This window comes from Amblyraja radiata, chromosome 23, assembly GCF_010909765.2.
Source record: "Amblyraja radiata isolate CabotCenter1 chromosome 23, sAmbRad1.1.pri, whole genome shotgun sequence".
NCBI classification, from domain to species: Eukaryota; Metazoa; Chordata; class Chondrichthyes; order Rajiformes; family Rajidae; genus Amblyraja; species Amblyraja radiata.
This window is the reverse complement of record NC_045978.1, coordinates 17,002,939-17,017,562: the sequence shown is the minus strand read 5'-3', so window position 1 is coordinate 17,017,562 and position 14,624 is coordinate 17,002,939. Positions and strand designations below refer to the sequence as shown.

The 14,624-nt window shown below is 43.4% G+C and overlaps 1 protein-coding gene across 1 annotated transcript in view; it reads left to right on the top strand.

Annotated features, from left to right (window-relative positions):
* Positions 1–1,112: 1,112 nt before the first annotated feature.
* The window catches only part of LOC116986257 (protein-glutamine gamma-glutamyltransferase 2-like), a 32,201-nt gene continuing 18,689 nt past the window's right edge, over positions 1,113–14,624 (top strand). Inside the window, exons 1-3 of the mRNA XM_033041616.1 lie at positions 1,113–1,342; positions 1,657–1,836; positions 13,484–13,723. Coding sequence (XP_032897507.1) covers positions 1,333–1,342; positions 1,657–1,836; positions 13,484–13,723 — 430 coding nt within the window. The 5' untranslated portion in view covers positions 1,113–1,332. The remainder of the gene's footprint in view (positions 1,343–1,656; positions 1,837–13,483; positions 13,724–14,624) is intronic.

Genomic DNA, 14,624 nt, shown 5'->3' with positions numbered 1-14,624 from the left:
CTTCGAGCCTGCACCTCCATTCAATATGATCATGGCTGATCATCCAACTCAGTATCCCGTACCTGCCTTCTCTTCATACCCCCTGATCCCTTTAGCCACAAGGGCCACATCTAACTCCCTCTTAAATATAGCCAATGAACTGGCCTCAACTACCCTCTGTGGCAGAGAGTTCCAGAGATTCACCACTCTCTGTGTGAAAAAGTTTCTTCTCATCTCGGTCCTAAAGGATTTCCCCCTTATCCTTAAGCTGTGACCCGTTGTCCTGGACTTCCCCAACATCGGGAACAATCTTCCTGCATCTAGCCTGTCCAACCCCATAAGAATTTTGTACGTTTCTATAAGATCCCCTCTCAATCTCCTAAATTCTAGCTTGTCTGGCAAAATGCCTCATCGCTAGAACTCATCGACAAGCACCAAGACCTGGCTGGCGGTGAGGGGAGCCCTCCTAGTCAGATCCTTCCTGCACCATCGAAACCTCACTACCAGCGCACGGACTTCTAGTGCTGCTGGAAGGTCATCAACTTGGTGAAAGACACTCTTTGGTCTGCCCGAGCGTTGTTGACCACACAGCGGAGTGAGATGTCCGTCGGGGAATGTTGCCGACTGGCCCGCTGCAGACTGCAGGAGTACATGCTGAGGGATGCACTGAAGCTTGGTGCAGCCAATGTCAAGGCTCGGTGGGGGAGGACCACAGTCTATGGTCCCTTTGTGAAATTTGAGCAACGTATGTAAACATTATAAAAAGGTCTGTATAACCGCCGAAAATGTCGGATGAATTTTTTTTGCACGGTTCATGTATTGTATATATTTATTACCTGAATAAAGTCTATTTTGAAATATGAAAAAAAAGAAGGCAGACGTACATGGGCAGAGGAATGTGTAAAAAGGAACTGCAGATGCTGGTTTACACAAACTGCTGGAGTCTGGGGGTCAGGCAGCATTTCTGGAGAGAAGGAATGGGTAATGTTTCGGGTCAAGACCCTTCTTCGGACTGAGAGTCAGGGGAGAGGGAGACAGCGATATTGAAGGGTCTCAAGTTTTCACGTATGTAGCGGAGCGGGCTCTATGTGCCACCAGAGGGAGTTCTTAAAGCTCTTTCATAAAGTTGTGAACTTTCCACAACTTCAGGAAATTTTGATGTGCATATATCATTCGTCATGGTACTCGGTCACACTTTCGATTCATGACAAGTTGAGGTGGGGCGCGTAGATTTGACTATAAAAGTTTCCAGTCCAGACCAAAGACCATAGAGCTCTGTGATCTTTGGTCCGGGTCGTGACTTCGCTCAGTACGAGTGGACGGCAATATTAGCGGATACATCACTCGAGGAAAATGTCTCAAAGTGAGTAAACTTCATGGAACGATCACAAGGGTCGTTTAGGAGCATTAGTACCGAACGTGTTTGAATGATGTATTTATCCTATAAACACTTACGTTAAAAGCGAAAACGTATTTTAATTTAAAAACGTTGCATTTTTCGAAATTATTCCAGATACTGCACAATACTGTGCTAGAAATTGCTGTGCTTGCATTGGAATAATGGGTGCAAAAAATAACCATCGTTTTGTCGCGTGTACAAGAAATGAAGTATACATTCAATCAGGGTTCGGGAACCTTTTTTTGTAACATACCCTTCTTGATTGCATCTTTTCGCAGCTTTGACAATGGCAACTACAGATTTGCAGTGCAAAGTGAATAACACAGCGCACAATGCGGACGAATTCGGCTTCGAACGACTGGTTCTGAGGCGGGGTAGTCGTTTCACCATCACTGTGAATTTCATGTTCAGGGGATACCAGCCAAATGATGACAAGGTCTCCTTCATCGTGCAAACAGGTAAAGGAAGCAAATATAGGCTCAATCGCAATTTGTAATGGTCTGGTATTGCTCAGAGTTAAGGAAAGAGCTTGTATTTACGTAGAGCTTTGCAGAAGGCATCCCAGAACAATTTAGAACATGTAGTGCCTCTAATGCAGTCTCTATTGCAATGGTGGGAACACAAGACAATTTCTTACTATTAAATATCACAGTTCGATGATGACCAGGTTGTGCTTTTTACTGAAAATAAAGAGCAAATGTTGCAAATACTCAGCAGGTCAAGCAGCATAGTCAGAGAGGGAAACAGAGTCAGCAGTTCAAGTTGATGGGTCGCCATCAAGTTCTGTTAGGTTCTGATGGAAGAGCATTGAACTGAAACATAGTTTTTTCCAGTCAACAAATGCAACCTGATCAGCCAGCCTGTGTGAGTACAGCTCACACTGGCGGCATTGAGCAAAATAGTTTATATTATTGTCATAAAATAAACTGCTGGAGGAATTTTGCGGGTCAAAACGGATTCAAAATTGACTTGGAGGAAGTTGTGCAGGGTAGTTGTGCAGGAAGGAACTGCAGTTGCTGGTTAAAACCGAAGATAGACACAAAATGCTGTAGTAACTCAGCGGGACAGGTAAAATCTCAGGAGAGAAGAAATGGGTGACGTTGCAAAACATTACCCATTCCTTCTCTTCACATATGCTACGTCCCGATGTGTTACTCCAGCAGTTTATGTCTATCTTTGGTAGTTGTGTAGAGTTGCTTTCCTGATTGGAGACCTGTGACCAATGGTATGCTGCCAACATTGTTGCCAACAGTGTATATAAGCAGACTACACTAAAAATAGTGGTACAGTAATCCAGTGAGGAAGGATATCTAAATTTACAATACGATCTAGATCAGGTAGAAAGATGGAGTTTAACTCCTATGAGTATTTGTTGCACTTTGGTAAGTCAAACCAGGACAGAACCTACTCAGTAAATGGTTGAACCTTGGAGAGTGTTGTACAACAGAGAAATCTGGGAGTACAGGTACATGGTTCCTTAAAAGTGGCGAGCCAGATGGACAGTGCGATGAAGAAGTTAAATGGCATGCATTGAGAAGGATATTGAGTGTTAATGCTAGGACATCGTGATGCAGCTGTACAAGTCATTGCTGAACCATACTTGGCGTGCTGTGTGGACTTCTGGTTGTCTAGCTTTCAGAAGGATGTCATTAAGTTGGATAGGTCACTGTTTACATAGGCTTGCTGGCGAGTTATAGGGAGAGGTTTGATAGGCTGGGACATTTTTATTTGAAGCTTAGGACGATGAAGAATGATCTTTTTGAGGTGTACAATCTCATGAGAGTTATAGGCAAAGTGAATGTTCACAGATTTTTCCCAGGGTAAGAGATTCTAAAACTAGCAGGCATAGGTTTAAGGTGAGAAGGGATAGATTTAAGAAGGATCTTAGGGAAACTTTCTCACTCAGAGTGCAGTCTGATTCTGGAATGAGCTGCTAGAGGAAGCTACAGAAGAAGACACAATAACACTTTTGTTAAAGTACCTTTATCGTCTTGCCCCATCCTGGTAATCTATTCCTACCCTACAATCCCTTAGGATATCTGAAACTATAATCCCCAAACATCCCACAATTGAAACATTTTATCATTGCGAGCTGTGCCTTTAGCTTCCATGACTATAATCTGGAATTCTCTCCCTAATTCTCCCTGCCTCTTTACCTCTCTGTTCCCATTTAAGAAGTGTCTTAAAATCTATCTTTCTTACAATGTTTTACTCATATCCTTAATATCTTCTTATATTGCTATGACTAAATTTCTAAATTTGCAATATCATACACTTATGAATAGTTTCTGAAATCTATATGTACTCTGTACATTCTAATGCACTAATATTAGCTTTGAAAAATATTATTTTATTCTGTTTTATACTGTAGCTTGTTCAGAGCATTCATTTCTTTACCCAGAAAATGGTGGGACGATGATGGGAACTTGCTTCTGCATGGAGAATGTGGGGAATGAGATGAATTTCATTAAAGTGAAAAATAGATAAGTACAGAACGAAGGGAAGGAGAGCAGATGGTATCAATAGAATTAGCGGGAAGGAACTCATGAAATAAATTTAGCACCCATCAATTGGGTGAGGTAACCTGCTTCACTTCTGTAAACCCAGTGTGATATTAGAGGATTAAAATGACTAAAGTCCAAAATCAACAACCTTACTTCCTACGTTGGCTGTGTTAAAATAAACATGCTCTTTGTGATTAGAAGGTTAAACTCCTACATCTCAGTCAATGGTGCAAACAACATATTTCACAGAAAAAAACATTCAGTAAATTGTTTGTTTTGAGTTAAAACTGAACATATGGTTGGTTTTAATCTACAAAGATTCCTGCAAAACAAGTCAATTACAGTTAAATAAATGGTGTTAATGTGTATTGAAGCCTGCTGAAATTATTGGTTGACATGGGCCGCGGAACCGGGGGGGGGGTTTGGAGAGGCTGCAGCCCCCCCCCCCCCCCCCCCCCCACTTTTTTGGCTAGACATATTTCAATGTCTCTGACTTTGGACAAGGCGCTGCTGTGCTCTGAGCAACCTGGTCGTGAGTGTTGGAGAGCCAGGGCGGAGGGATGGAAGCAGAAACAGCGGCGGGGGCAGATGCGGACAGGGAGCTGGGGCTGGCAAGTGTTTGCCGGGCTGGTGAGTCGCTCTGGCCATGGAGTAGCCTCAGTGCCAGAGTCCTGGCCGGCGGAGGCATCGGACGCGTTGCGCCGCTACCGTGAGATTCCTTGCGCTGAATTCGCCCTGCAGACCGGCATGGACCAGGCTGCGGCTCGGTGCATCCTGGAGGACAACCAGTGGCTGTTGGAAGTAGGTACCAAGCACTGGGTAGAAGCGGTGGAAGATAGCGGCCTTTAAATGGGGGTGATTGGAGAAAGCATCCTGCTTGCCTGCTAGATTTTCACTTACTGTAACTGCAGGAAAAATGTTCCCGATGTTGGGGGAGTCCAAAACCAGGGGTCACAGTTTAAGAATAAGGGGTAGGCCATTTAGGACTGAGATGAGGACAAACTTTCTTCATCTAGTGAGTTGCGAATCTGTGGAATTCTCTGCCACAGAACGCAGTGGAGGCCAATTCACTGCATGTTTTCAAGAGAGAGTTATATTTAGTTCTTGGGGCTAGTGAAATCAAAGGATATGGAGAAAAACAGGAAAGCGGTACTGATTTTAGATGAACAGCCATGATCATATTAAATGGCAGTGCTAGCTCGAAGGGCCGAATGACCTAGTCCTGCATCTATTTTCTATGTTTCTATGCTTGAGTACATGGCAATAAAACTCGACCACTTGATTTTGAAGCATTCATGCATGTTGGAGGTATAATGCAGTCATAGAGTGATACAGTGTGAAAACAGGCCCGTTGGCTCAACTTGCCCTCACCTGCCAACATGTCCAGACTGATGGGGGGTGGGGAGGGGGGGCGGGAAGAAAAAAGGAAAAAGGAGGAGGAGGAGCCCGAGGGCTGAGGGAGAGATGGGAAGGGGAGGAGACAGCAAGGGCTAACAAAATTGGGAGAATGCAATGTTCATGCTACCAGGATGCAGCTACACTACCTACCTCCATATCCCTCCAAACCTGCCCTATCCATGTATCAGTCTAGCTGTTTCTTAAATGTTGGGATAGTTCCTGCCTCAACTACCTCCTCTGGCAGCTTGTTCCATACACCCACCACCCTTTGTGTGGAAAAAGTTACCCCTCAGATTCCTATGAAATCTTTTCCCCTTCACCTTAAATCTGTCCTCTGGTCCTCGATTCACCTACTCTGGGCAAGTGAGCCAGAAATGTGTATTTCTAATGCATTTAAGATTTCTCGAAATTCTTACTTTAAAAAAAGTTAAGTTTCCACAAACATATACCCCCTTTATAATGTCATGGTTTAATGATTCTAAATTTAAATCAAAATGAAATGTACATCAAAAGGAGAACGCATACTTTCCAAATACTGATTTTTTTTCCCCAAGCAAAATATAATTTGTATGACTTTTCAAAATTAGGAAATATTATGATTATTTCTTGTCCCTTTTTCCAACTACAAAAAAATAGCACTTTATAACACATTTAGTCTTTTTTGGTCAAATTTTCAGTACCGTGGAAGGCACATGTCAATCCGGGGTTGGAGGGGGGGGGGGGGTGATGGGGGATATTTCCCCCCACTTTTTGAGGTGGGGGATGCCCTGTATTATTATCGTCCAGTTTTTGGAGGTCGAGCAGTAACAAAATAATAATCACCTGCTGCTATCTCTCATGTAGGCCCTACATTATCTTAAAAATACTTCAAACAAAAAACATTGAAATCATACTTCTACAATGCACTAAAACATGATTTTAAAACATCAGATTTCAAAAGGTCCCTACCGTCGGAGGGGGGACACCCCCCTCCCACACCCTCCCCCCACTCGGTCGCTCCACTCCTCGCCAGGTACCCCCAAGGCCAGTGATCAGTGATCACTCAGCCCACCCCCACTTTCAAAAACGTTCCACGGCCCCTGATCTATTCAGCCACTGAATCCTCAGCTTCACCATAAAGTTGCCGTTGTAAAGGATAGTGGTGGAAAACTGGCTAAACTAAACAAGGGAGGATGAAACACCAAACATCTGGTGCCCATTCTGATGCCCATCATTTTAGACGGCTCACACCTCAGCCCTAAAAAAGGTGTTCTGCATTCCTGCACTAGAAGATCACTGTTGGATTGGCATGAAGTTGACGTCTTAAAGATACATTAACCAGACAGTTCTCAGTGAACCAAGAAATGTTTTATTTTAGGGCCGTCTCTGTCTAATTCAGCAGTGAAGGAGGCTCAGAGTGTCAAGCACTGGTGAACAGACTTCCTCTGTCTGCTCCACTGTTGCAAAACATGCAAAGAGCATAATGTAAATCTTGATCTGGGGCTGTTCAATAGGCTACAGCGAGTGGTATAGATGATTGGGCATTGTAAGGGTGGATCAGGCCTGTTTGATGGGAAGAGGAGTCAGGGTGCGGGTGGGCCAGAGTGATGTATTGGTGGGTTCAAAGAACACTGGTCAGGATTTGATATTGCTAGTTTGGTGTTAGGTTTGTTAATTTGGTGAGTATAATTAGTTCTCGATAGGTTTGGTTGGTGGTGCGGAGAGAGTTGTGGCGTTAGTGGTGATCTGGAGAATAGGGCTTCAAGGGAGGTGGGCCTGATCCATAGGGCAAGGTCGATAGATTTGGAGGGAGATGATTGCTGGGACTAGCCCAGGGTCTTTAGTAGTTCAAAGGGACACAATGGGTCAAGCCTGACAATAGATTGAAGTAGACAGTGGCAAAGGCAGATAGTAAAATCATCCTTAATGTTGGATGTGGTTCTGCACAAAAATCTGGTTGAAACTGGATAATACCACTCTGTGACCAGTTGCAAGTAAAGTGACCTTAAGGTGAACTTAGCATTCATTGCACATACAGTACATGGTAAAATGGAACTACTTACAGCTTTCATAGCACACGACACATTAGAGCACAGTATGTTAAGTATGAATTCCTTTATCTTATGTACTCACTGTGTATGTGGGGTAGAGATAATGGGGGAAAGTAGATAATGGGTCGCATAAAAAACGACGTATGCTTTGTATCTGCGCTAGGGTGGTTGTCTCCCAAATTTGACAATTTGTAATAAAGAAAGTTTGTTCTGAAGGTAAAACCCAGAGTCCATGTGAATTCTTCCTGTCTACAAATGAAGAGTCTGTTTTACTACCTTAGAGGATACGTATCCGGCTGGATAGGAATGACTTAGTCAGAATGAACTACTCAGGTGATTTCCTTTTAGTTAATGCTAATGCAGCTGCCACTGGCCGAGTGTAGGCATGAATGAAACACCTGACTCACAGCACCATGTGGGATTGAAATTCACAGAAATAGTAAGATTAAACGAGAACTTACCAGTTCGAAGTTTGATCTTTATTTTATGAGGAGTAACGTTGAGGGAATACAGGAAGAACCCGCTAGTCCGCATGCACGTCATTCTTCAAAGCAGCGGTGTGAATCACAGATACCTGTAATGACTTAAACATAGTAAGATTAGAGAAAAAGATACCAGCCAAGTTTATGATCCAGGGTGGGAGCGGAGGGCATGTATTCCCTCAACGTTACTCCTCATAAAATAAAGATCAAACTTCGAACTGGTAAGTGCTCGTTTAATCTTACTATTTTACTTCGGAGTCACGTGAGGGACTCCATGAAGATTTCAAAGCTCTGTGATTCTTGCCGTGGACGAGTCCATGACACACATCTGCCTTCGTATAGGGGAGAAATATATTCGACATCCATATGGTATGTAGATGCAACAAACAAATTTGTTAACAAAAGAAATCATAAACCCCATATATTCATGGGGACAAATTATATTACGGAACTTAAAATAGTTTTTGAAAAAGTTCCAGTTTCCTCCACTGATTTATTATAAAATTTACGGAAAGTTCCTTCTGATGACCATCCTGCCGTCTTGAGGATCTGATCCAATGGAACATCCAACTTGTATGCTGCCGACGTAGCTGCAGCCCTGGTGGAGTGAGATTTAAACAATTAGTATCTATACCTGCTTTAGTAAGTACTTGTTTTATCCATTTGGAAATGGTCTGTTTTGTTATTCGTTTATGAGGCTGTCTGTGGCTAAAGAGCAGTGCCTTTTTTGTGCCTCTGATGGTTTTGGTTTGTTTAATGTATTCTTTTAGATGTGTTACCACACACAGTCGCTCATCTGCAGGGTAGTTATTGAAAATCACTTTTAGGCCTGCCGACCCCTGTCTATTCTGTTTTACCAGTTCCTGGATGTAAAAATGTAAATTTTCCTGCGAACTGGTCATGTTATCCAGCCTCAATTTGTGTAGGGAGTGCGCCCTTTGTGCTGTGACCAATGCCATCAGCATGACCGTTTTTAAGGTCAAAGTCTGTAATGACAGGCTAGTGGCTGGAGTCCAGTTCCTTAGTAGATTCAGAACGATGCCAACGTCCCATATATGGGAATATCTGGCCTTAGGAGGGTTAGCATTGAATATGCCCCTCATGAGCCTGGTTACCAAAGGGTGTGACCCCACAGGCTGTAGTTCCGTTTCTCTCCAGAGGTAGGTAGACAGGGCACTTCTGGCACAGTTGATGGTGCTGTACATAAGTCGTTCGTCATGGTGTAAATTTACCAGAAATTCCAATACCGGTTGAATGTTCGTAGGTCTGTGGATAATGTTGTTCTGGTTGCAATACCTGTGCCATTTTCTGATATATACTAGGTATTGATTTTTTGTTGACTCTCGTTGGGCTCCAGCGATCATGTTCATAGCTCTCGTTGTTAAGCCCAGGTGTAATAAAGGAGCTTTCAGACTCTACAAACCAAAACATTAATGTGACGATGACAAGGATGACTTGTCCTAGTTGCTGGATTTACCAGTAGATCCGGTCAGTGTTGAATGGTGATGTGAGGTTCTAATATCATCTCCTGTACCACTGGGAACCATGGTTGGGTAGGCCAATAGGGTACTATTAAGATACCAGACGCAGAGTCTTGTCTTATCTTACTTAGTACCCGACTGATGAGGCAGAAGGGAGGGAATGCATAAAAGAACAATTTCCCCCAATGCAGCGAAACAGCATCTGTAGCTGCTGCCCCAGGGTCTGGTTCCCATGATACATATTTTGGCACTTGGTGGTTAAGCCTGGGTGCGTATAGATCGACATCTGGTGTTCCGTATCGTGCTGTAATTTCAGCAAATAATTTTTTGTCCAACATCCATTCGATGTTGTCATTGAATTTGCATGACCTGATGTCTGCCACTAAGTTTTGTCTACCTGGTAAGTAGGTAGCTGATATCCAAATTCCTCTGCGGATACACTATTGCCAGATCTTGTTTGCCAGATTGTCACATGATGTCGATTTGTTTCCACCCATGTGGTTGATGTATGCTACCACAGTGGTGTTATCAATTTGTAATCTTACATGCTGGTGAGATAACCCTAAGCAATATGACTTAAGGCCGTGAAAAGCTCCCAACATTTCTAAGTAATTTATGCCCAAAGTGTGTAGTAATGATGACTCCTGTTCATTCCATCTCCCACCACAGCTGGTGATGGAATCCGTGGCACCCCATCCGAGAGCACTAGCATCCGTTTGTAGTGTGATAGACGGATTGCTGATAATGATTGGAATGGAACAATGCCTAATGTTTTCTTTCCACCATTGTAGTTCTAATATGGCTTCTTTTGGTAGTTCCATAGGTCTATCAAAATGACCTCCATTGTTTTTTAGAGCTGTAATTTTTGCCCTTTGTAAATTCTGATAATATAAAGGTCCGAATTGTGCAGCTGGAAAAGCTGCTATTATCTTGCCAATCGTTCTCGCCACCCGTCTAATAGATGGTTTGCTTGTGTCAATGATTTTGCTGCAATCCTCCTCGAGGGCTATTGCTTTGTCTTGTGGCAAAGTCACTGACATAAGAACTGAGTTAATGGTAAATCCCAAGAAATCCATTGTTGTTGAAGGTTTCATTTTAGATTTAATTGGATGGAGAATGAATCCTAGGCTTTCAAATGGTGGCTGTTATTGTTAATTCTGCTTGTTTTACCCTTTTGCCCAATATAAGTATATCATCCAAATAAGCCATCACAATGTGTTTATGTTCCCGTAGGAAAGCTAAGGCTGGTTTTAATAATTTAGTAAATAACCTAGGTCCATTTGGTAGTGCTCTGTATTGCCAGAGTTGATCCATCCAATTAAATTTCAAATAATGTCTGTGGTCACCTGTTATGGGTACTGAATAGTAAGCATCTTTTAAATCAATGCTTGCCATATAGTAACCTTTGGAGATTAATAGTTTAGCAGTAGCAAAGGTTTCTATTTTGAAGTGAATATATTTTACAAAAACATTCAAATTACTCAAATCTATGATGATGCGGCAACCACCATCTTTCTTATGTTTAATAAAAATGTTTGACACGAATTCTAAAGGTTCGTGTTGGGTTTGTTCAATTATCCCCATTTTATGGAGTCTCTGCAGTTCAGCATGTGCTTTTGCTTTATCTTCGCCCTTAAGCCTGAACACTCTGTTCAGTACATGCTGGACTGGAGGATTACGTGGTTGTAAGAACTCTATCGTGTATCCCTGGATACTGCTTAGGATATAAGTATCTGATGTTAACTTATACCATGCATCCAGAAAAAAGTGTAATCTGCCACCAACACCCATGCTTTCGTTAATAAGTAAGGGACCAGACCTACCTACCTCTATGGTTACCAGTGGTCTTATTTCTTCCCTTGTCCCCGAGGACGTTGAGGCCCCGGTGTCTTGATTTGTGTTGTAGATGGGTGCATCTTCCACGAGGGCCGGCCTGGGCCATGTCCTAAAAAAGACCGCTGTTGGATTGGTCTTGCCCTCGACTGTTCCCCGGAGTAGTCCTTGCGACCCATGAGTGCATAGGGGTGGTACTTCTGGGGGTGGCGTTTGGTTGCTTTTATGATTCCCAGGGCTTTGGATTCTTCGTCCAAATCTTTTACCTGTTTTGGTAGGTCCCCTCCAAACAGGTAAGTCTTTTCGGTGGTCGTTTCCGTTCTGCATAGTCCTGCAAATTTTGGGCCTAGTACCGGCTGTATGCTCTTCTTTCTGATATTATTCAGTTCATATTGGGTATTGCAGAAGAGGGCCAGGGCATCTTTCTGGTGTTGATTCATATCTTCCTCATCCAGGGTTCGTGTGAATGCTGTTATCCCTGCGGTGAGGGTTTTAAGTACTTTTTGCAGTAAGACATCCCTTGTCCTGATGCATGCTCCTACATGCTTCTAAATACATGCGTTCACGGTTGGGACATTAAGGGATTTATCGTTTCCAGGTTGCAGGTGATGCCCATGGTGTCAATTAGGGCTTGTCCCTGTAGCTGGTTCAGGGACATGTAATTAATACTTGCCGCTAACCTGGCTGGTAAATTATCCCCTGTGAGTTCTGGTTTTGTGAACTGAGCCACCATTTCAAGTAAGTTCCCACTCATCCCTTGCACTGAGTTTTCCATCAGTTCCTGTTCAGGGTCAGTCCAAATCTGCCCCGCTATGCTGTCCTGGGAGGCAATAGACGCCGAATACAGCCCTGAATAAGGTACTGCAGAGAGGCTGAATGTCTGCCCAGTAGAGCCAGACCCCCTCTGGAGTATTGCCTCCATCAGCCGCTCCATTTTCGTCCAGTGCTCTCGGGCACCTGGCTCTTGCGGCTTGTCCTGGACCAGCTGCCGCTCCAATGCGGTACAGAGCTTTCGAGCGCTGACCGCTCGCGGTCGCTGGTCCCGCAGCTCAAACGCGTTCCAGTGATCTCGGTCACTGGTCGCTTGCTGCTCCTCCAATTCCTTCAGCCCCACAGGCCCCTGAGCGTAGGTGGCGTGGGGCTGTTCGAAATCCGAGTCGTCCGAAAGAACGGCTCTGTCGGTTTTACGTTTAGCCTTTCCGCCGGTGGTGAGGCTAGCTCTGGCACAGGTGCTCCCGACAATGGAGACAGCCCTGCCGTCTGCCGCCGCTGGCTGCCCGTTCCTGCACGGCTCTCCCCCGCCAGCTTTTTTGCAGCTTTGGTTCATCTTCTGTCCATCCTAGAGGTAAGAAAAACGTAGATCTCTTACCTGTCTTCGCTGGTTGTATACACCAGCCGTTTAGGAGGAACGTCCTTCCTCCATCGAAATGACTCGTGCAATGCGTGTAGCGTAATGACGTGCATGCGGACTACCGGGTTCTTCATGGAGTCCCTCACGTGACTCCGAAGTAAAATAGTATTCCCGAGTGCATTGGGAGCCAGTGGATACCAATCACCATGTCCACAGTGCCCATGTCATGGAATTCCAACCTACAGAGCATGGGCCAAATGAGGACCCTGCAGCCCTCACTTCCCCATTGCAAATCAGAAGCGGTGCGCACCTCTAAAATCATATGGTAGCATCGTTGATATGGAGCTTGAAGTCTCTCTGTGAATTGAACACAGAAATGCTCCCACTGAGTAAAAGCTGCCCTTCGACTGGCCCATTGAGTCTGAAGTGTTCCATAATGCATTTGTACTAGATTGAAATTGGAACGTCAGACCTAGTGACAACAGTGAATAGGTCCACTTTCCCTACAAGTGAGATTACATGAAAAACAGTGGCTACTCTCCGGAGTAACAACATGTGACAGGTTTCTGAGGCAGTTTAGTCCTGCATAACAGGAACCACTAAATAGATAATCAACTCTTTTCACCCCATGAATAAAAATGGATAATAGATGTTGATAAGATGAATGATTCTCACATTGAGAGGGATTGTTATTCAGCTTGCCAGTCTACCAATGTCTTTGGTGGCACTGATGAGTTAGGGAGTCATGCTAAGGAACTGAATACTGATTAAGATATAAAGTGAGAAGAGATAAAAGAAAAATGGCAAGTGAAGATACAAATGATTTTAATCGAGTAGTGAATGTAAACAAATGTAAATTCAATCGTGCATGTAAAGCCTACAGTAATTAATTGGTAAATCGATTAGATTTATCAAAGATCAAATATCACATTTATTTTGAGCAAACCATTGATGAACTTTCAATTACATAATTTGAGGAGGCAGTCTAATTCATTTTTGGAAATTCAAAAATCCTTTTTTTTCCAGGTGTGGAGGCTTCAGGGGCATTTGAAAAAATCACATTTCCACTTTCAAATACACTGGCTGAAAATTCATGGAATGCTGCCCTTGTAAGCAACGTTGGAAACCAGTTAACCCTGTCCATTTGCTCACCGTCCACCAGCAAGATTGGTCACTTCTCCTTGAATATGATGTGCTCAACAAAGGACCAATCTAGTATATTTAATCTGGGAGAATTCATCTTGCTCTTCAACCCCTGGTGCTCAGGTACAATATTGTGTGAAATTATCAAAATATATATCTCAAAGGCAGAGCAATCTGCAATAATTGCTCCTTGGTCAGCGATCCCCGCACATTTACACTATCCGACACCCACTAGGGACAATTTTTACATTTACCAAGCCAATTAACCCACAAACCCATACGTCTTTGGTGTATGGGAGGAAACTGTGAAAACCATGCAGGTCACGGGGAGAACGTACAAAATCCGTACAGATAGCACCCGTAGTCAGGATCGAATCCAGGTCTCTGGCGTAGCATTCGCTAGTAGGCAGCAACACTATTGCTGCCTCACCATGACCACCTTGCGCCTAGCTGGCCAAAGCTTGCTTAACTTTGTTAGGCATTGTTGTGAAGGCTTGTTTGTGATATTGGCAGCTGTTCAAGGTAATAAAATGTTGTCAACTTATTTGGCATTAATATGCAAAATAAATTCTCCAAGTCAGTTTCCCTTCATGCATCACAGGTAGAATCATAAATGTCCTTCAACCGACTGTTAAAATATAATAAGAATAAAACAAAATAGACCTCCAGGCATTGACCTGGACCTTTGTGGTTCATCTGTGAACTTTACCAAAGTGCTTAGCTTTACCACTCAGAAGGTCAGGGACTTCCTTCCTTCCACCACCAACTGCAACTCATATATTATCCTAGCATTAAAAAAAATAGTGCTGTTCCTTTAGGATCATGAGGTCTCAGTCCTTTATCCACTATTTAAAACCTTCCCCCCGTCAACTATCACAGTTCATGAACACACCTCCTCCCCATCATCTTAATGGTAGATCGGGATGAGAACAAATGATGACTTTGCATCAGGATAAAACATCAACATAGTATACAGATGTTAATGAAAGTAAATGTGTGAGGATATGTTTTGGCTAATCCCCCT